Source organism: Schistocerca gregaria, chromosome 7 (assembly GCF_023897955.1).
Source record: "Schistocerca gregaria isolate iqSchGreg1 chromosome 7, iqSchGreg1.2, whole genome shotgun sequence".
Taxonomy (NCBI): domain Eukaryota; kingdom Metazoa; phylum Arthropoda; class Insecta; order Orthoptera; family Acrididae; genus Schistocerca; species Schistocerca gregaria.
This window is the reverse complement of record NC_064926.1, coordinates 315,025,539-315,047,821: the sequence shown is the minus strand read 5'-3', so window position 1 is coordinate 315,047,821 and position 22,283 is coordinate 315,025,539. Positions and strand designations below refer to the sequence as shown.

Here is a 22,283-nt window from a genome sequence, read left to right as displayed (position 1 = left end):
GATTCGGTCTCTCCCCACCACACAAGAATGCGGCAATGATTCTCACACTCTCACACAGGCATCGCAATTGCCTCATATCTGTGATAGACAATCACCACAGAAGCAGGAGCACTCATAGCAAAATGTTTACAATATTTTGCTTTCATGGATTAATTGTGTTATTAGTGTCGGTGCTGTCAATCCTTGCAATGAACTGATTCATAAAAATGCACAGAGTAGCATTGAACTGTTAAGTGAACTCTTGGGTCCATCCTGTTAGTTACCATACCTATTCTCTGTGAAATGAAGTGCAGCTGTGTGAGTCAACGTAACTAACCTTTCTCCTCAAGGCGTTTCTTCTGTTCTTCCCTCCACTTCCTAATTTTTTCTGGTTCTTCCTTCACAACCGGTTTTGGAGGTGTTGGTGTCGAAAATATTTCTGGAAGAAACATACAAATAGCTTTTAGTAAGTGGTGATGATATTCCCATACAAATATGGGCATTCCAGTAACAGAAAGAATAAATGAGTGATTCTAAGTTTAATCTACTTTGCACAATACACTTTAATAGCAGACAATGACTCTGCACTTTGCCTCAAAAAATAAAACTGGACACTATGAAAGATACAAAATGTATCTCAATGGTTTGCACCAAGAGTGAGTGGGGCGGGGGAAAGAAAACAAAAATATTAGAAACAATACAGGGAGAAGCCAGGGTATTTCATCTAAGCTGCTGTTCACTAATATTTTCAGCACCACTTACATACTTTTTAACAAGATGAATTTTGAGAAAGTTTTCACTAAATTAATGACAGCCTCATATCATTATCCACACATGAATCAACTTTTCTCAAACTGTACTACAATACTTTCTAACACTACTACCAGAACTCAAGAGTTGAGTTCAATTCTTTTTTACTCCACAAAATAATTAGTCATTTCAGAGACTTTATAGTATCTAGAACTTCAAAAAACATTTCTGTCTTGCCTGGACTTTAATGGCTTCTTTCATAGATGGGCAACCTTTCATTTAAAGTAGGCAAGATCCTAAGGAAATATCAAGTTGAAGTAGTTTTCTGGCCACTGGCAACAATCAATGCTCTTCTCAGTTCAGTAAAGGATGATATGGGATTGCAGAAGGCTGGAATTTACAAAATTCCTTGCCAATGCAGCAAAGCTTACAAATGTCAGATGATTCACACAGTACATGAAAGGTGGACTGAACGAGAGTGCCACCCTCGCCTTTTGCAGCCCAGTAAGTTGGCCATAGTTGAGCACAATTACCACAGGACACTGGATTATTCTGCCACAAAAATCTTGGCCCTCTGAGGTCCTTTTGGGATTCAGTAATTAAAGAATCTGCAAATATCTCTAGAACAAGAGTTTTAAATCTTGACAGTAGCTTTCAGTTGGACAAGGCTTGGGACACAGTTATCTGCAATTTCTTACGAGGAAAAGTATTTTATTCATAATGACTGTCTGGTGACATCTGATGTTTGTTTTTAGCATGGCGAGTGCACATCCCGACAGAGGGGTGGCCATTTTTATGCATGCGCCTGGGTGCCACAGATGAAACAGTATTTGCAGTGGGGTTAGATTTCAACAGAAAATGCTCCTGTGAGGGCCACCAATGTACATGTGTCTCCATGCCAGTTTTTTCTATAAAGCTAACACCTTGAATTAGCACTCTTCAGTGGTGGACACTAATCCGCAGATGGCTGAAAGGTTGCCAGCCGAATATTGAGGCAAGGAGTCAACATGATCTGGTTACAATCCCAAAACCTCAGAGTATTTAGTCATGGTTTCCGCATCAAGACAATGCACTGGCTTATACTGAATTTTTCTGTTACAAGGTTCTTCATGACTTACAGCTTCCCAGTGTCAGACCCCCTTATTCACCTGGCCTATCACCACGTGACTTATTTCCTGAGGTCAAGTTTACGTGAAAAGAATGAATGTTTCAGGTCATTTAAGCAGAGGAAGAAAAAGTGACAAGCATCATCAAGGATCTCACAGAAGACTTACAGCACTATTTCCATCAATGAAAATTCACATGAGCATTGGACGGCTAGAGGTATATTGAGGGTGACATTTGTACATCTTTGAAATAATTTTTTTACAACGACAGTCCCATTATTTTATAGCCGCACTGTACATTTTGGTGCGTGATCAGCACCCTGTTTCTGCTCTCATTTCTATTTCTTTCACCACAGAGACTAGCCAACAGAGATTTTTGTTTATGTGAATATACTGCCCGACAGTGACCCAAACTGTTGGATGAGTTCTTATGAATTAGTAGGGGAAAGTAGCAGGGATAGTCAACATGTTGATTGAGAAAGAGCACAACTTATTTGGAGAAGGCTGTCCATGACATTGCCTCTGAAGAGTCTTGCATTAGCAGCTCTCCATCCCATAGTCACTTACCAAACACTGAGGTAGACATATTGTATCAAGGGATTTACCAAAGAACTATACAGCTGTCTCTGAAGACTGTCCATAGTGATGATACTAAGCAACTAATGCGCTGACCAGCTTTAGCTTGAGAATTCTGTGTCACAAACCTGCACCAATATAAGTTTTTTTTTTACGCAAAAACATCTTGGGTCATAAGCCCCCCATGTCAGAACTGTATAACAAGAAGACAAAGTGAAGAGTTACAAATGACTCCATTTTAATCCCAATCGACAGAAGAAAAGATAGCTAAAAACAGGATAATGATGAAATATCTACAAAATACACTGTAGAGAAATGGAGGTCCTAAACTAAAAATTAAATGTCCTTCACCATATTGCTACCAACAGATAAAAAGTAAAATGTAGTTGACAGCCCACAGGTCTTCATTAAAACAGTTGATAACTCAGAACACAAACAAAAAATGAGAATGTAAGTGGTTAAAAAAGGGCATTTTATCAGGAAATGGCAGACCATCAAAGATTGAGTGCAATGAGCACAAAATGGTGGGGGAGAACCACTTAAATGGCAATAAAAGACAGTGCTTGATATGCAACCTAGCTAAAATAATGATCTCATAGCCAGAGGGCTGAGGAGGCGGTCATCCAAGCCACTGGCAGGGGCGTAATAGCCCGGATGTTGTTCCCATGAAGGGAAGACCAGTGGTGATGCTGAAGTGAAACCACCTGCTGACAGACATTGGAGGGGACATAAGAACGAGCAGGCTGAGGTAAGAGGACTGCAGCCTTGGCAGCGACTTCATTTCCTGCAAGACCAATGGGGCCAGGAAACCACAAACCTTACAGTGGCTCAACGAAGAGTGAGCAAGTGACAGCATTTCTACACCCTTTGCACTAAGTATGGACGGTGTACAGCACACAGAGGCTTTGAATGGCACGGAGTGTCAAAGCAGATGACAACTGAAAAGCCTGTGCCACCAAATGTACTGCATGTCCTGATATAGGGCTAAGAGCTCTGCTATAAATACTGAGCAATGTTCCGGAGGCTGATACTGAAAAATGTCACTCTCAATGACGAAGGCACACCCGACACCAGTCAGTCTGCAAGCAATCAGTGTACACAAAGGTTCTATCACGAAGTTCTGTGTGAAGGTTGTGAAACTGAAGGTGATAGAGTGAGGCTGAAGTAGTGTCCTTAGGGAGCGAATGAAGGCCAATGTGAACAGAGGCTGCTACACGAAGCGAAGGTGGTGAAGGGTACATATTCATCGGGAAAGTGGCAAGCAGCATTAAGTTACGATTAAGACCCAAAAGCGAGCTCTAACAGATAGAGAAGAGAGATGCATCCCAGTGACGACTAAAGGAGTCATCAAATGAGGCACTGGATGGGTGGCCACACATTGTGGACAAACAGGACACACATCTGCTGAGGAGAAAGTCACGGAAGTATGACATCGATAGTTCGGCATACAGGTACTCAACCAGGCTAATGTAAAAGGTGCCAGTAGCCACATGAATGCCATGACAATACACAGCATTGAGACAGCGTAAGAGGGATGGATGTGCAGATGCATAAACAAAACACCCATAGTCTAGTTCGAATGGACAAGGGAAGGGTAAGAATGGAGGATGTTAGTTCAATCTGCTCCCCAGGAAGTACCACTGAGAACATGTAGGACATTGAGGGACCACATACAGCAGGCTCCCTAGTAAGAGATAAGGTAGGACTATGAAAGTTTCGTAACGAGCCCCAGATTTCCATAGTTTCAACAAATGGAAGAGCAACAGACCCAAGACGTAAAGATGGTGGAAGAAACCAACTGCACCTCCAGAAATTCATACAATCAGTTTAGTCAGTGGAAAAACTAAAACCATTGTCAATGCTCCACAAGTAGATGATCAAGACATCGCTGAAACACAGCTTAATAAGAAGTCCATGGAGAACTGCAATAGAAGGCAAAACCAAGAACAAACAGGGAGCCAGAGATGCCCAGTGGGAAACAGGCCATTAAAGGGTTAATGGCGATAGCACAGAAGATGCTCAGGACAGAAACTGGAGCATACTATCTTCCTAAAAAAAGATGACCGACAAGGAGGAACGAAAAAACACACACACACACACACACACACACACACACACACACACACACACACACACACACACTAAAAATTCCTGAAGGAAGTTGGGCAGGTGGTCACAGAAGACCCACAAGTAGGATGTACACAGGATACAAGTCTTCCAGCAGGTATTTCAGGCTTTCTACAAATTCAAAAACATGGACAATGTCTGGGACTTCCACAGAAAACCATTCATGACATGGATGGAAAAAGTGACGAGATGGTCAACTGCAGAATGGCGAGCTCAAAATCCACACTGTGTAGTGGGTAGTAAATTGCAAGAGACGAGCCACCATACCAGTCTAGCATGAATCATACGTTCCATTGCATTGCAAACACGGCTGGTGAGAAATGGGGCGGTAGCTAGAAGGAAGGTATTTGTCCTTACTGGGCTTAGGTATGGCTATGACAGTGGCTTCATGCCAGTGTCTGGGAAATGTGTCCTCTGCCAAGAAGCAGTTATATGCACGAAGCAGGAAGTGCTTGCCCACAAGAGAAAGGTGGGCAACATCTGAATGTTAACATTGTCTGGCCCTGGAGCAGCAGATCAGAATGAAGTGAGAGCATGATCTAGCTCCCTCTTAGTAAAGGCGGCATTGTAGCACTCTTAATTCTGCGAAGATATGGGCATCACCCGAGCCACCGTTTCTGATGGAGGAAGTCTGAGCAGCTTTGAAATCTCCCAAAATGGCAGTGCAAGGTGTTGAAGATAGCAACAGGGTCCACAATGATGTCTGCTATTGTCATGCTGAAAAGTGGAGAATTGATCCTGGTCCCACAGAGCCATCGGAGGTTGACCCACATGGCAGAAAAAGGAGCTGAACTGTTAAAATAACTGGAATCAAGTCCAGCTACCTTTTTTTGCTAGCCCGAAGGAGGTGACAACACTGTGCACACAACTGTTTATAATTAATGCAGTTTGCCATCACAGGATGATAGTGAGAAATGTGGAGAACATATCTCCGAGTGCACACTGCATCATGGTACACCTCAGTCCACCAAGGAATGGGTAAACAGTGTGGTAAAGAGGAAGTGTGAGGAAACAAACATTCCGTGGCAGTAAGGTTTCCAAGATATTCTACCCAGTCATATCAACTGGAAATGTTTTCGAAGGTCACTATTGAGGTGTAAAGCCTCCAGTCGGCCTTAGTAAATTACCATTTGGGTGGGCATGTAGTTGGGGCAAGAGTCAGCAAACACAGTTCACAGGAAATGGTCACTCGAGTATGTGTCAAAGGGAAAAGACCACTCAAGATTATGGGCAAGCTGGGCAGTGCTGAAGGATACATCCAAATGGAAAGAGGTGTGTGTGGAATCTGAAAGGAACGTGGGTGTTCTTATGTTAAGGCAGAGGAGGTCGAGTTGACTGAAGGTCAGTCAAGAGGGAGTCTCCTGACAGGTTCTGAGAGAAACCCAAAGGGATTGTGTGCATTAAAGTCACTGAGCAGCAGAAAGTGGTGAGGTAGCTGTACAATAAGCCAGAGGAAGTCTGCCTGATGACATCAAGTGACAGAGGGATGTGAATGGTATGGAGGGAAAGGTCAAGTGAGAAAGGGAGAGGTGAACTGCAACAGCTTGAAGGCGGATAGTCAGGAAGACTACGATCATCATCCCATACGAGAAGCATGACTCCCCACGAGATAGAATGCCATCCTTGGAGGGGAAGGTCAAAATGAACTGGAAAGAAATGCAAGAGCTCAATGCAGTTGTGAGGACACAATTTTGTTTCCTGGAGGCACAGAGCACCGACACTGATTCTAAGAGCAGCCGCAAATCCTCTCCGATTTCTGTTAATGGAGAGTCATAATGAAGGGGTGTCACCTCGGCAGCTGGCTAGTGCTAGCTTTCGAAGACTCAATGCTGAAGGGCACAGAGGCTGGGGATCCTGCTCCATGCGATCTACAGAGGCATCATCAGCATTCTCCCTCTGTCAGTCCATGGAGTCCAGGGCAGAAAAATGGATGGCAGTGTGCACCAATGACATAGGGGTCACCCAGATGGGGGTATCACATGGCGACACTGTCTTAGAGGAGCATTTGCCTTTGGATTTAGGTGTTGGACCCTTTCTAGTTGGCAAAGGAAGACATCTTTGTTGGCTGGACAGATGTATGAAGTCATCACAGGAGTATTCCTTCTGTCCTTTCCATCCTGCCAGTTGTCTAGCAGACAACTTCACTCCGCAAGGTGAAAGTTTGGTGGCTTGTTGCCTAACTGAACAAGGAGACAGCAATGCTACCACGACACTGGGCAATTTCACAACCCCAGTGCTGAATGTGACCTCACATGTCTGCATGGACATGTCCTTCATGGAGCAAGAAAGAACAGTACTGTAATTGTTAAGGTAGAATTCAGGGTTTGTGACTAGCCCATGACTTTCTAGTGACTGGGTAAGGCACTTTTTCCTTAACCAAACTGCCTGGACAGCCCACTCATCTCAAGAAGAGGCAGCATGATTGCCATTGCAGTTGGTACAGCAGAGAGGAGGAGGACAATTTTCCTCATGAGCATCCCAACCACATATTACATATTTGGTAGTATGTTAACAGGACATTCAAGTGTGGCACTGGTAGAAGTGCATTGGGTTTGGAATGTACGGTTGGACTGTGACAACTTCATAGCCTGCTTTGATCTTTGATGGAAGCACAACTATCAAAACTGAGAAAAAGAGTGCATGTGAACACTAAGGATCCCTCTGCCTTTTTCATCACCCGATGGACTGTAATGACACCCTGATCAGAGAGCTACATTTAGATTTCTACCTCTATCAGACCATCTAGCAGCCTAGTGTAAATAACACCACGGGAAGAATTCAGAGTTCCATGGGCCTCGACACAAACAGGGAAGCCGTGGAGAAGTAAAGCAGAAAGCAGTTGTGCTTCAGAATCAGAAGTAGTCTTCACCAAAAGCAAACTGCCATAGTGTAAAAGAGCTGGGTTCCCAGGGTCTACAGTTGCACCACCACTTTTCTGAATAAGAAACAGATTTACCATTGCAAAGGACTGGCCATCTCCAGTACGTGAAACGATGAGGAACTGTGGTGCAGCTGGGAGGGTCTTTGAATCAGGATCTTCATTCCATTTACATTTAGCAGACATTGACTGTAAAGAAGATAATAGGCTCATTGCGAGGAAATCCCCATGACTGCCATCATATCCGATGGCGTGCTCTTTCCAACTTGGCCCCCCTTCGAGGCGGTTCACCTGCCTTAGGCGATTGTTCACACCTCAGGTCACACCTCCCGAACACCTGACAGAGGGACCAATCAGCAATCTAGGAAGGTAGCAGCCCAGGGAATCATCCCTCTCTGGGCCTGGCCTGTGCCAGATGGTATGTGTGAACTCTACTTGTTGACCTAGGGCTGAGAATTACATGTCACCATGTCACCAGTTAAGTATTAAACATGTTGGCCGGCCTTCAGGACCTCACAGGGAGGAATAATGAAAAGAGAAACGCGTAAGTGGAGGAAGGATAGGAGAACATGAATAAAGAAAGAAAAAAGAAACGAGAAATAATGGCAAGGATGTTCTTATGTCAGCCACTGAAAATGCTGAACATATTCCGAAAAACACACCAGATGTGTTCCCCAAGAGGGGGGAGAAAGAGTAGAAAGAGGATAGACAAGCAGCATGGAAGGGGAAAGATGCAAAGGCTGGGGCCCTGTGGTAGCCAAGCACGAACCCACCAAAGATCAGTCAACCCCTGGGGGTATATGGGTATATAAGGTGGTTGGTGGTGGTGGTGGTGGTGGTGGTGGTGGTGACTAATGGAGTAAACAGTGCGGTCATCAGTCCCTCATTCATGGTGTGTTCCATCTGGAGTTGTTGACATCACCCAGGAATTTGGTCGAATTGTTATAGTATTTAGGAGAAGTGAAACTGTTGAGCAACTTACTGCCCAGATAAAGCAAGGGGCTACCAACAGCATCTTCTCGATGACCACTCAGCAAATGCTGCTGTGAAAGGGTCTCTGCAACAAGAACCTGGTTCATACACTCACACCGACTGCTGTTCATTGGCGATGATGGCTGGATTTCGCATGCCAGTACAACAACTGGATGCCCTCTGAGTGATGACAAGTGACCTTTTCAGATAAATCACGTTTTTTGCCCCACTGGCCTGAAACATCAAAGCAAACACCTTGCAACAATCGTCTGAGCGCTGTAGGCTGGAAGGCATTCCCTGCAGGATCTCATCATTCTGGAAGACATAGTCCATTAACGTGGATCTGCATCTATTCTTTGAAATCGTGTCCAGCCCTACATGCAGTTTTCTCTTCCTCAGCATGATGGCACCTGGCAGCAGAACAATGCAACATATTACACAGCTCTCAGTGTAAGTGCATGGTCCGAGGAACACTAGGATGAGTTTACCATACTCCCACGGCAACCAAACTCCAGATTTAAAACCAATCTGGTATCTCTAGTGCTACCTCAAATGGGGCTGTTCAGACCACCAAGAAACCTAGACCAGTTGACCACAGCTCTAGAGTTGGCATGGCTCCACACCCCTGCTGATACTTTCCAGAACCTCACAGACACTTCCTGTGTGTCTTGCAGTGATCCAGACTGCAGAAAGGGTTATTCAGGCTTTTGACATGTGGTCACAATGTGACTGGACAGTGTACATTCTGCACATGTAAGGTAAGATTATTGAGAGTGCTTCTAATTCAGAAATCCCATTTCAATTATGATGTTTGTGAGAAAATTGTGTTATGCCTTGTGCAAGGAGATACTTCTTTCTACCAGCATGTGTCTGAATCATGCACCACCACCACTAATTATGACTGGTTTATCATTGTGCAATATTGCTGCTTGTGATCAGATAACTGTCATTCGAAGAAGGAATCGAAGAAGGAATCGAAGAAGGAATCGAAGAAGGAATCGAAGAAGGAATCGAAGAAGGAATCGAAGAAGGAATCGAAGAAGGAATCGAAGAAGGAATCGAAGAAGGAATCGAAGAAGGAATCGAAGAAGGAATCGAAGAAGGAATCGAAGAAGGAATCGAAGAAGGAATCGAAGAAGGAATCGAAGAAGGAATCGAAGAAGGAATCGAAGAAGGAATCGAAGAAGGAATCGAAGAAGGAATCGAAGAAGGAATCGAAGAAGGAATCGAAGAAGGAATCGAAGAAGGAATCGAAGAAGGAATCGAAGAAGGAATCGAAGAAGGAATCGAAGAAGGAATCGAAGAAGGAATCGAAGAAGGAATCGAAGAAGGAATCGAAGAAGGAATCGAAGAAGGAATCGAAGAAGGAATCGAAGAAGGAATCGAAGAAGGAATCGAAGAAGGAATCGAAGAAGGAATCGAAGAAGGAATCGAAGAAGGAATCGAAGAAGGAATCGAAGAAGGAATCGAAGAAGGAATCGAAGAAGGAATCGAAGAAGGAATCGAAGAAGGAATCGAAGAAGGAAATCTCCCCAAAGCACCCCTCTCAGATTTAGTGGTTAGATGGCCCAGTGGATTGTACTGCACTATTAAATAGTAAAACAAATGGTGAAGGATCCAGACTTAAGTAAAACATCAAGAGAATGTGAAAGCCATGGCATCATGCTCACAGGGTTGGACTAGGAAATAGGTGAGCTGGGTTCTAAACCCCATCGTACCACTTATTTTTTCAAAACTTTATAAACTGTCTATCCAGTTATAGAAATATTTGTTCTCTTACTCTAGTCTTGGCAGTTTTCATACTACACATTGGTTATAGAATATAAGTTATGTGGTAAGAATATATTACTGTCACAAGTAAATGTGATGAATGGTGAGAGCAGGCTAGATGCCAAATAAATGTTTCAAAGAGATGAAAAAAATGAAAAAAGGAATTCAAGAGTCAAAACTTTTGAAACAGAATGCAACTTGAAAAATGTTAAAAGCATACGTTTTGACAGAACACAAAAACTGTGCTTAACATGAACAGTTGCATTCGTTTATTGCAGCTTATGCGACATGAACCATGTACCTTGCCGATGGTGGGGAGGCTTGTGTGAATCAACGATACAGAGCCGTACCGTAGGTGCAGGACTATAAATACATAATCAAATAGGGGTAATGCAGGAGTAGGTTTAATAATGAATAGGAAAATAGGAATGCGGGTAAACTACTACAAACAGCATTATTGTGGCCAAGATAGATACAAAGCCCACACCTACTACAGTAGTACAAGTTTATATGCCAACTAGCTCTGCAGATGACTAAGAAATTGAAGAAATGTATGATGAAATAAAAGAAATTATTCAGATAGTGAAGGGAGACGAAAATTTAATAGTCATGGGTGACTGGAATTCTAGGGTAGGAAAAGGGAGAGAAGGAAATGTAGTAGGTGAATATGGATTGGGGCTAAGAAATGAGAGGAAGCCGCCTGGTAGAATTTTGCACAGAGCACAACGTAATCATAGCTAACACTTAGTTTAAGAATCATGAAATAAGGTTGTATACATGGAAGAACCCTGGAGATACTAAAAGGTATCAGATAGATTACATAATGGTAAGACAGAGGTTTAGGAACCAGGTTTTAAATTTTAAGACATTTCTAGGGGCAGATGTTGACTGACCACAATCTATTGGTTATGAACTTTAGATTAAAACTGAAGAAACTGCAAAAAGGTGGCAATTTAAGGACATGGGACCAGGATAAACTGAAAGAACCAGAGGTTGTACAAAGTTTCAGGGAGAGCAGTAGGGAACAACTGACAGTAATTGGGGAAAGAAATACAGTAGAAGAACGGGTAGCTTTGAGGGATGAAATAGTGAAGGCAGCAGAGGAGCAAATAGGTAAAAACACGAGGGCTAGTAGAAACCATTGGGTAACAGAAGAAATATTGAATTTAATTGATGAAAGGAGAAAATATAGAATGCAGTAAATGAAGCAGGCAAAAAGGAATACAAATGTCTCAAAAATGAGATCGACAGGAAGTGCAAAATGGCTAAGCAGGGATGGCTAGATGGCTAAGCAGGGATGGCTAGATGGCTAAGCAGGGATGGCTAGATGGCTAAGCAGGGATGGCTAGATGGCTAAGCAGGGATGGCTAGATGGCTAAGCAGGGATGGCTAGATGGCTAAGCAGGGATGGCTAGATGGCTAAGCAGGGATGGCTAGATGGCTAAGCAGGGATGGCTAGATGGCTAAGCAGGGATGGCTAGATGGCTAAGCAGGGATGGCTAGATGGCTAAGCAGGGATGGCTAGATGGCTAAGCAGGGATGGCTAGATGGCTAAGCAGGGATGGCTAGATGGCAAATGTAAGGACGTAGAGGCTTATCTCACCAGGGGTAAGATAGATACTGCCTACAGGAAAATTAAAGAGACCTATGGAGAAAGTTGAACCACTTGCATGAATATGAAGAGCTTTGATGGGAATCCAGTTCTAAGCAAAGAAGGGAAAGCAAAAAAGTTGGAAGGAGTATATAGAGGGTCTATAGAAGGGTGATGTACTTGAGGACTGTATTACGGAAACAGAAGAGGATGTAGAAGATGAAATGGGAGATATGATGTGTAAAGACTGACAGAGCACTAAAAGACCCGAGTCAAAACAAGGCCCCCGGAGTAGACAACATTCCATTCGAACTACTGGCAGCCTTGGGAGAGTCAGTGACAAAACTACCATCTGGTGTGCAAGACGTATGAGACCAGCGAAATACCATCAGATTTCAAGAAGAATATAATAATCCCAATCCCAAAGAAAGCAGGTGTTGACAGATGTGAAAATTACTGAAGTATCAGTTTAATAAGTCACAGCTGCAAAATACTAATGAGAATTCTTTACAGGTGAATGGAATAACTGATAGAAGATGATCTCAGGGAAGATGAGTTTGGATTCCGTAGAAATGTTTGAACACGTGAGGCAATACTGACCGTACGACTCATCTTAGAAGAAAGATTAAGGAAAGACAAACCTACATTTCTAGCATTTGTAGACTTAGAGAAAGCTTTTGAAATGTTGACTGGAATACACTCTTCCAAATTCTAAAGGCGTCTGGGGTAAAATGCAGGGAGCGAAAGGCTATTTACAATTTGTACAGAAACCAGATGGCAGTTATAAGAGGAGAGGGGCATGAAAGGGAAGCAGTGGTTGGGAAGGGAGTGAGACAGGGCTATAGCTTATCCCCGATGTTATTCAATCTGATTATTGAGCAAGCAGTAAAGGAAACAAAAGAAAAATTCGGAGTAGGTATTAAAGTCCATGGAGAAGAAATAAAAACTTTGAGGTTCGCCGACGACATTGTAATTCTGTCAGAGACAGCAAGGACTTGGAAGAGCAGTTGAATGGAATGGACATTGTTTTGAAAGGAGGATATAAGATGAACATCAACAAAAGCAAAACGAGGATAATGGAATGTAGTCGAATTAAGTCGGGTGATGCTGAGGGAATTAGATTAGTAAATGTGACACTTTAAGTAGTAAAGGAGTTTTGCTATTTGGGGAGCAAAATAACTGATGATGGTCGAAGTAGAGAAGATGTAAAATGTAGACTGGCAATGGAAAAAAAGTGTTTCTGAAGAAAAATTTGTTAACATTGAGTATAGATTTAAATGTCAGGAAGTCGTTTCTGAAAGTATTTGTATGGAGTGTAGCCATGTATGGAAGTGAAACGTGAACAATAAGTAGCTTAGACAAGAGAATAGAAGCTTTCGAAATGTGGTGCTACAGAAGAATGCTGAGGATTACATGGGTGGATCACATAACTAATGAGGAGGTATTGAATAGACTTTGGGAGAAGAGGAGCTTGTGGCATCACTTGATTAGAAGAAGGGATCAGTTGGTAGGACATGTTCCGAGACATCGAGGGATCACCAATTTAGTATTGGAGGGCAGCGTCGAGGGTAAAAATCGTAGAGGGAGACCAAGAGATGAATACACTAAGCAGATTCAGAAGAATGTAGGCTGCAGTAGGTACTGGGAGATGAATAAACTTGCACAGGATAGAGTAGCATGGAGAGCTGCATCAAACCAGTCTCAGGGCTGAAGGCCCCCAATAACAACATGTGACCAACTATTATGTTTTCATCATTTCCTTGTAAGTGGTCACATTCACTTTCATACAAATACCTAAATCAGGTAAGGAGGGCTATAGGTCCTATCATATGACACAGACACACACACACACACACACACACACACACACACACACACACACACACACACACACTAATGCCATGTATGACACAGTAGAAGTCTTGTTGTTCCCATTTGAAACCAACTTCCTCTTGGATGCTAACAGTAGTGGTGCAGGCAACTTTCATTACAGGTAGCCTTCTTCCACCTCAGTGTTGCAAATGGACATTACACATGACAGACAAATTTGAATACAGTGAACAGTGGAAAAATAAATAAATAAATAATTAATAGGTACGAGGAAGCTTTGAACTCAGCTCCCCCACTTAACAGTCTAACACCATGACCACTTACCCATGACATCGTTTCTCACTACAGCTGCTCTTTATTGAATCTTTTGTTCTTTGACCATTCACTGTTTCTATTTCACTTTTTTACTGTTTTCATGCTTAATCTGTGTTCAGTTTTTGACAAGCTGTCCACTAGGCCCTCTTACCACTAAATCTGAGGGAGGTGCGATGGGGAGTTTCCGTTGTAAGGGTTGAGGAGGGCCATAATTATAAGATTTCAACAACTTCATGCATGAAAACAACATGAACCCATTATCCCCATTGTGTTGCCAAATTCCGAAGTGAAAAGTTGTGGTTCATCCCTTAACCACACGTCCCTATCGATGTCAGCACTTGCTCCTCAGTCGGGTGAGATGTGTAAGAGAATGTTAAAAAAAACCAAATGTCTAACATATAGTTCTCAGACTAAGAATTATATCCTCACCATTCATAAAACTAAGACCCTGAACATTTTTACAAACTCAGACAATTACCCCAGGCAGTACTAAAAATCCATGCTTATCCCGGATGTTTGTTAAATCTAAGTAGAGGTGACAACTTACTGAATAGTAGTGGTACTGTGTCAACAGGATAAAAACAAGACTGAAAATTTCACTAGCTTTTGGAAAAATCTTTTTATTTAGAATAAATGTAACACATATACACATGCCTGTAACATGTACTTGCACCAATGGGTTTGCACGGTGTATGTTGACAAGAAATGAATTGGGAGCAAGCTGAGAACAGATGATGGGGAGACTGTGGGGAAGAGAGTTAGCTCACAGTGAATTAAGCAACACAGGCTTCCCTTCCTCTGTTTCGTCACCCCTTCCAATCCAACCACCCCCCCCCCCCAAAAAAAAACACTGTGCAATGCACTAACTCACCAGTGTCAATGTGTTGCATTTTTATACTATGCACCTACCACCTTTAGCTCCCGATTTCCTATCCTGTGTACCTCTTTCCTCCCTCTTAGGCTTCACCCCGTCTCCACGTACTCTCCTTCCCACTCTCCCAGTCCCTTCACCCCTCAACCACTCCAAGCCCTTCACCTGAGCTGACACAATGTTGCAATAGTGTGTGTGTGTGTGTGTGTGTGTGTGTGTGTGTGTGTGTGTGTGTGTGTGTGTGTGTGTGGATTGGTGGCATTTGTGCCTCACGCTCTCCAAAAAGAATTTGTACAAAAAGGTAGTGAAGCTTCCTGTCTTATGTTCGTGTTAACAGCACAAATCCTCTCCGACCAGTGAGTTTTTACTTTTAATCAAATTATTTTACCCACTTAGTGATACAAGGTTTTAGGCATTAGGCCGTTTCTGTGCCTGACATTTTAAAACTTAAGCTTTCAGAATTAACAAATTATGTCTTTATAGCATCTGATGTCTCCAGCCTTAGAAGACTGAACATCCAGCACAGAAATATGGCACAGAACTTTGCCTATGTCCAATAAACTTATAAGGGTGGTTTGCAAAGTTCTCTGAATTGCTACAAGAAGTCAGTGCTAGCACAATGAGTTGTTCAAGTGATATTCATTGGTCTGTTGCCTGTAAACAAGTGCCATGTCAGTGCTCTTAGAAGAGAGCTGTGGCAGTGATGTCACTCTGTTGTTCCTGTGTAGTGATTTTTGAGGGGGAGGGGCGAAGAGAATCGAGATTTGAGCAGCGATGAAGTACTTCGTAAAGAAAGGTGTAAAAGCAAAGGACATTCATTCTAATTTCCAGAGTACACTGAGGGACTCTGCTCCTTCATATTGAACTGTTAAGTGGACAAATGAATTTAAACTTTGTTGGGGGAGCTCAGATGATCCGCACATTGGTCAGCCAAAATGTGTCAATACTCTGGAAATTACTGTAAAAGTGCACAAAATGGTCATGGAGGACTGCAGATTGAAAGTGCATGAAATTGCTCACGCTTGCCAAATGTCACGTTTTAACTGAAGAATTAAAAATGAAAAAATTATCTGCAAGGTGAGTGCCACAACCCTTGACGCAGGTAAACACATTAGAATGGACATGGCAAAATTACACAAACTATGGTATTAATTGTTGCCAAACCCACATTATTCACTTGATGTGGCTCCATCAGACTTCCATCTCTTCCCAAAACTGAAAATTTTTCTTGGTGGATGGAAAATTCACTTCAAATGAATTGATAACCAGAGCTGACAACTATTTTGCGGGCCTGGAGGAAACTCAATTTCGAGATGGGATCAACGCACTGGAACACCGCTGGACCAAGTACGTTTATTTACAAGGAAACTACATTAAAAAATAAAAAGTTTCAGTGATGTAAGTACTTTTTTGTATTCCGTTCCAAGAACTTTTCAAACCACCCTCGTAATATCACCTAATAATATATAATACCAGTGATACTAACAGCAAAATATTTGAACACCCTCAGATAAAGAAAAATTAAAGGAATTTATTGAACATATGATTGTAATACTGACAGCATTAACAAAGGAAAAACAATGAGAATCCAAATAATATAATAATATGGTATCAAAGCAAACTACTGTTGGAGACAATTTAAGCACACTTACTTGGCTGACTAGTTAAACCATCCAGCTGAACTTTTGCTTGTAAATAAAAAACATTTCATTTCAGTAAACAAAATATTGAAGAAAGAACCACTAATTGCATTAAAGTTCACTTCATAACAATTTTTCAATAATGCTGCAATACAGTTTTTCCAATACAGTTATGTAACCGTTAGAACAAGTATTCTTTTATATACTTGCAGCCATTATTACATGAGAGAAATAACATTTACTTGAATTTGAGACAACCGAACTTACTGCTACAGGAACAAACACTTTTGAACCCTGATGTTTACTACAAGTATCCCTGTCTGAAAACAAGATTCATGTGAGAAAGGGAAAAAGATACACAAAGAAATACTAAGGAAGCAGTAAACTGACTGACTTGTGCATCTCCTTTTGCCCCATGGAGAGAAGTTGCTGTTGAGTAATTCTCTCATAAGGCTTATGGAGAGCTCTGCAAGCTGGTGCTACGTCTGCTTTAAAAAATGACCAACCACTATTTCAAATGTTCCTGTGGTGTAAAATCTTAATCATAACAGCAACATGCACACTGGAGTCAGTGGTTGGTTTCATTAGATAGTCTCTGAGCCTTAGTTTCAACTGCTCTACAGCACTTTTTTGCAAATGAAACTTTTTATTTAACCCCAAGAATGGGTTCACCCTTTCACAGAATGTGTGAGCAGCTCACTGATTCTCATTATCCTCAGGACACATCTGAATGCTCAGATATTCGTAAAGTAAAGGAAAGGAAACAATGTAATTCACATCGCTTAGTGTTACGGCACACAGTATTATGCCAACAGTGGTCCAGAACAGTTGGAAAATGGAGAATACAGTGTGGTTTCAATGGTACAGAATGGCTTGGTAATATTGTTACAATGATCTTTATGACAAGTGAATTAGAGGAAGTAGTAACAAATGGAAAAAATTTCAAGAACTGACGTGGGTTCAAGCATGTGATTATCTGCACTGCAGTCTACAATGCAACCTCCAACCCAACTAAATGAACGGAACTAAGTATGCAGTTAGAGTATTTCAAAACTCTTTCCTACATTCTGTTTATGAACAGACATGGAATTGTCAGAGCAGTTTAAGGACTTTTTCAGTAGTCAAAAATTTGATTTTAATTGCATAGTTACTGCTACATATGTAAATGATATTGAATCATTATTGGCTACTGCCAAAACTCCTGTACTTCACTGTTGAACGCAAATATTTCAAATTTTTCTTTCTTACTTTACTGCTAAGTGTGTTTTGAGTTACAATGTGAAAGAATCAGGAAACTGAAGTAAGGTTCCCCACCAACTAGACAGCTAACTGCCCACAAATAATAATTAACATTCAGAACATTACAGCTGCAAGCAGTTTATAGAAAATCTTTGGGCATATTCAGACAGTGACCCCACTGTCAGACATATCACTGCACAGCTTCTGGGCAGTCAAATGATTTGAGTTTGGTGAAACTAGTGCTCTAATGCTGTCTCTGCTCTGTACCTGAACTTGGGAACCATCACTAACACAGCTATTTAAACTCCACTAGTATGTAGTCAAAAATAACAGCTCAGCAGTAACATGACTAGTAGATGTCTCCATAGCCTATGGTTTTTAGATATTGCCAAAATAACCAATCTACACAGCTGACAGCATTATCCAAATAATAGTTTTAGTACAATGTAACATCAATAGATGCTACAGTGCAACAAGACAATACAGTTCACTTTCTGAGGGAAATTTATTCTTATTTAATATAAGACTTCTAAAAGAAAGTTATTTCTTCAAAGAAAAATTGCTGGTATTGTATCAGCAATGAGAAAGAACAGAACTCACAAAATCAATAATACTTTTATTGGACAAATCAATACAGAAATTGGGTGACATCGCAACTAATTTTGTTAAAGGCTACTGCTGATACACGTAAATTTGGAGAACACTTAGTTGTAAGATTATTAACATTCAATTATCACTGTATATTTAACTGCATTTTAACTAATATTGTTAACCCTGTGGTACCCATGCCCACTGTGGTTTTGACAGCTGTTAATGTCATGTTTTTGCAATCAATTCCGAGGCTGCAAATGCACATAGCCCATTCCAGTGGACACTCCCTACTGGTACTGTGCCCTGCATGCATTTGCAGCCTTACGACTGATTGGAAACTCCAAATACGTGACCATTAATGGCTGTCCACTGCAGTGGACATTAAAAAAGAACAGATGAACTGGCAGCAAGGAAACACACTGATGGGCCAAAACATTAATGGCATTTCAGTCCACCCTTGACACAATCCAGCAGAAATTCTGCATCTCATCTATTTGACAAGTCCTTGGTAGGTTTCCACATGGGAAAAATATATCTAAAAACAAAGATGATGTGACTTACCAAACAAAAGCACTGGCAGGTCGATAGACACACAAAAACAAACATACTGTTTGTGTGTGTGTATGGGGGGGGGGGGGGGGGGGGCTGTCCTTTTTTGACCCTAAGGTAAGTCTTTCCACTTCCGGGATTGAAATGACTCCTCACCTTCTCCCTTAAAACCCACATCCTTTCATCTTTCCCTCTCCTTCCCTCTTTCCTGATGAATCAACCGTGGGCTGCGAAAGCCTGAATGTGTGTGTGTGTGTGTGTGTGTGTGTGTGTGTGTGTGTGTGTGTGTGTACCAGCTCTTTCTCATTTGGTAAGTCACAGCATCTTTGTTCAATTGCTAATCTGGTGCCCACAGAGCTGGCACCCAACAGTGTCCCATATGGGTTCTATCGATTTTAGAGAAGGGGAAACCTTTGGCTAAGGCATCCACAAGTGCATTATTAAATGCTGCTCAAATAAGTGTAGCATGGTTCTGATCTTGTGACATGGTTAGTTATCCTGCTGTAAGATGGTATTATTGTGATGTTCTGTGATGAGACATGGAATTCTAATACCTTGTTGCCTACTCATGGATTCACCATCCTTCAACCAGTTTCCACAGAAGCTGACTGCAGCAGCACATCATCCACTTACCAGCTTCACTGCTTCCGTAATGCTTGTTCCAAGGAACCATGCCATTATCTGCCCTTTCCCAAAGTCCCTTACACCAAGGGATTTTCCCCTGTATCACTAGAATGATTCCCTATTAGGCTCTGCTCTGATAACATACTTTCCTTACTGTGTCGTGTGCCCACAAGGATACCATGAAGTATTCAATCTAATGGTTAGCAATGGTCAATGTTTTGGCTCACCAGTGTATGTCCAGTACATATCTTCTACATCTACATCAACAGATTAGTTTTCATCTAAATTAACACACTAAAAGCCACTAAATTGTAATGCTGAGTTGTCTAAGAGGCAGGAAGACAGGAAGAGTGCACGTAGTACTTCATTCTTTGACTCTCACATGGTGCAACGGCTTTCTTGTACTGCATTCTTTATGGCTTGCTGCTCAATTATAGTGTTCTTACACTGACGAAATAAAACTATGTCTAATAGTTCATCTCATTTAAAAGTTTAATTACCGAAAATGGTGGTGTGCAAACAAGTAAACAAAGTACTCTATACATATTGTGTACTTAACTGTTTTACATTCAGAGAATGTGATAACAGTAATAGAGAAAGTGTAGAAATGTAAAAATGGTTTCAGTCAAGGATATTGATTGTCATTGGTATGACTAGAGTTGTGAAATGTTCGTGTAGCAGATGTGGTAATGTGGAATAGTGGACTTTACTTAAACAGATAAGATCAACTGCATGAAGATTTACTACAGAAGATTGTTGGAGAATGTGATCCAACTCTTGAATGATCCACTAAAAGTGGTAAAGTGTGAAGAAGGAGCTTCAAAGAAACAGGAAGAGTAAACACTACTTTAGCTCTAGTTCCTACAAATTCTGATGGAGTATGCCACTACAAAACAGACAAAGTTCTGTCCATGGACTATTAAAACATGTGAGAGACCAACATAAAATACCAAAACAAAGGAATCTCATTCATGATGCAAACTGGATCTATGACTCTCAAATGCACACTTTACAACATGAACTGTACAGATGGAAATCTGTACATCAATTACAGAGGTAACACTTACATAAAAACAGAAGGGATGAACTATTTTATCTGCAACAAATTGGGAGGGACTAACCTTTATTACAGCAGAAATGCAGCTAGTACTGAGTTAAAGTACAACACTAGAAATATCACTACACAAACTGCCCAGGTATTGAAGGAATCAGTTAAGAAAGGGGGCCAACTGTGTTACAACTAGCACACGAAATTATGTTTTTCATATTTTGAGTTGGCTAGCATCATGGGTACTAAAGACAGTACTAGAAAAAACTATGCAAGCTTTGTTTATAGCATTCCTTACAGGAACTTTATGTTCACAAAGAAAATAGCAGCATCAAACAAAGTTCAAGAAATGCATCTTGACATTTTCACAACCTAATAATTCATCCACAAAATTTTGGAAGTGCAGCTGCATAAACTTTACTTCTTTTTTTCTAAATTTCAGTTGTATATCTGCCATCTTCAGAGCAAGGAGACTTACACTACAGTACTTATTCCATCATTTTGAACCACAGAAAAAACAAATGACAGCAAAGACAACCGTATTTACTCGAATCTAAGCCACACACTAATCCAAGCCACACCTGAAAAATAAGACTCAAAATCAAGGAAACAAATTTTCCCGAATCTAAGCCGCACCTGAAATTCGAGACTAATTTAAAGGGGGAGAAAGTTTTAGGCCGCACCTCCAAATCAAAACAAAGTTGGTCCATTGTAATATGAGAATTTAGGTCGAATGAATGATGATACAGCTACAGTAGTCTGGTTCGAGTCTTAAGCTTAGCAGTTAAGCCTTATCAGGTAGCCATTTCTATGCGTTAGGCATTCTGTCCATATTTATACGGGTACCCTTCCTTTTTCACGTGCTTCGTCTGGTTTGAATTGATTATTTTTCTTTGATCTGATAAGTGCTGTTCTCTTTGTTACAGGTGTCTACGTCACTCTAAGCTGACAATGCATTACTGTACAGTGTCATGCATTGTTTGTCGCATTCTGATAATGAGTGTTTATGGCCTGTCACCACTTGCGGCATGTCTTGCTTTTGTGCACACTACCACCGCTTACAATTAAAATAAAAAGAGCAATCATTTCATTAGTGAAACAATGGCAAGAGACTGCTATTTGTTGTTACACTGCTGCTTTCTTTGATAACAATCAACAATAATAATAGACTGCATATCATAGAAGATGTTCTGACCGAGAGTTTAGTAAAAATTTTTCCTTTATTTGAAAATCTTTGCAGACGCCTATTTAGTAGATTACATTCTGTACAGAAATTAGTGTCATCTTAGATTTAAAAAATCAAGTCAATTGCCGTGCTTCATTTCTGACTGTATCACTATTAGGCATAAGAATAATATGAATATAAACATGACATGATATATGTATATTCTTCTGTGTTTGCTGTTGTCTCATTCTAGTTTCTTAGTTTATTAGGCAGACAGGACTCAAATGAGATAGCAGCAGCAAACACAAAAGAATATGTGGCAAAATGTTTATATTCGTATTATTCTTATGGTGAAGAGAATACTGCATGTGATTCACAATTTATGGAAGTTCCTATTTGCAACCATCTCTTCTCACAGGTATGAAAAAATTCAGAACGTAGAGTTGGCCATATTGACAAACATCCCAAACAGTCTTGCCAGACTGATTTTCATAGTACATTGAAATGCTGCTACATTCAAAGATTAACAATACGGAATTTGTATTTCCTTCATTGGATAATGTATGAAAATGCAGTGGTCGAAACTAGAGGCGGAGAAAAAAGCTCGTCTTCCACCTTTTTTTTAAATTTATTTACTGACGCAGAGGTTTTGGCACCAGTAT

At 41.1% G+C, this 22,283-nt stretch overlaps 2 protein-coding genes across 12 annotated transcripts in view; both read right to left on the bottom strand.

Moving 5' to 3' along the window:
* The window catches only part of LOC126281804 (uncharacterized), a 312,553-nt gene that overhangs the window by 195,054 nt on the left and 95,216 nt on the right, over positions 1-22,283 (bottom strand). The window lies entirely within an intron of this gene.
* Positions 1-22,283, bottom strand: part of LOC126281805 (clathrin light chain) — a 62,312-nt gene that overhangs the window by 13,412 nt on the left and 26,617 nt on the right. For 8 of the 11 annotated variants that reach the window (XM_049981025.1, XM_049981031.1, XM_049981024.1 and 5 more), the window contains 2 exons: positions 16,418-16,453; positions 317-418 (listed from right to left, as the gene is read on the bottom strand). In XM_049981025.1, coding sequence (XP_049836982.1) covers positions 317-418; positions 16,418-16,453 — 138 coding nt within the window. The remainder of the gene's footprint in view (positions 1-316; positions 419-16,417; positions 16,454-22,283) is intronic. The other 3 variants (XM_049981028.1, XM_049981033.1, XM_049981029.1) reach the window with 1 other exon arrangement.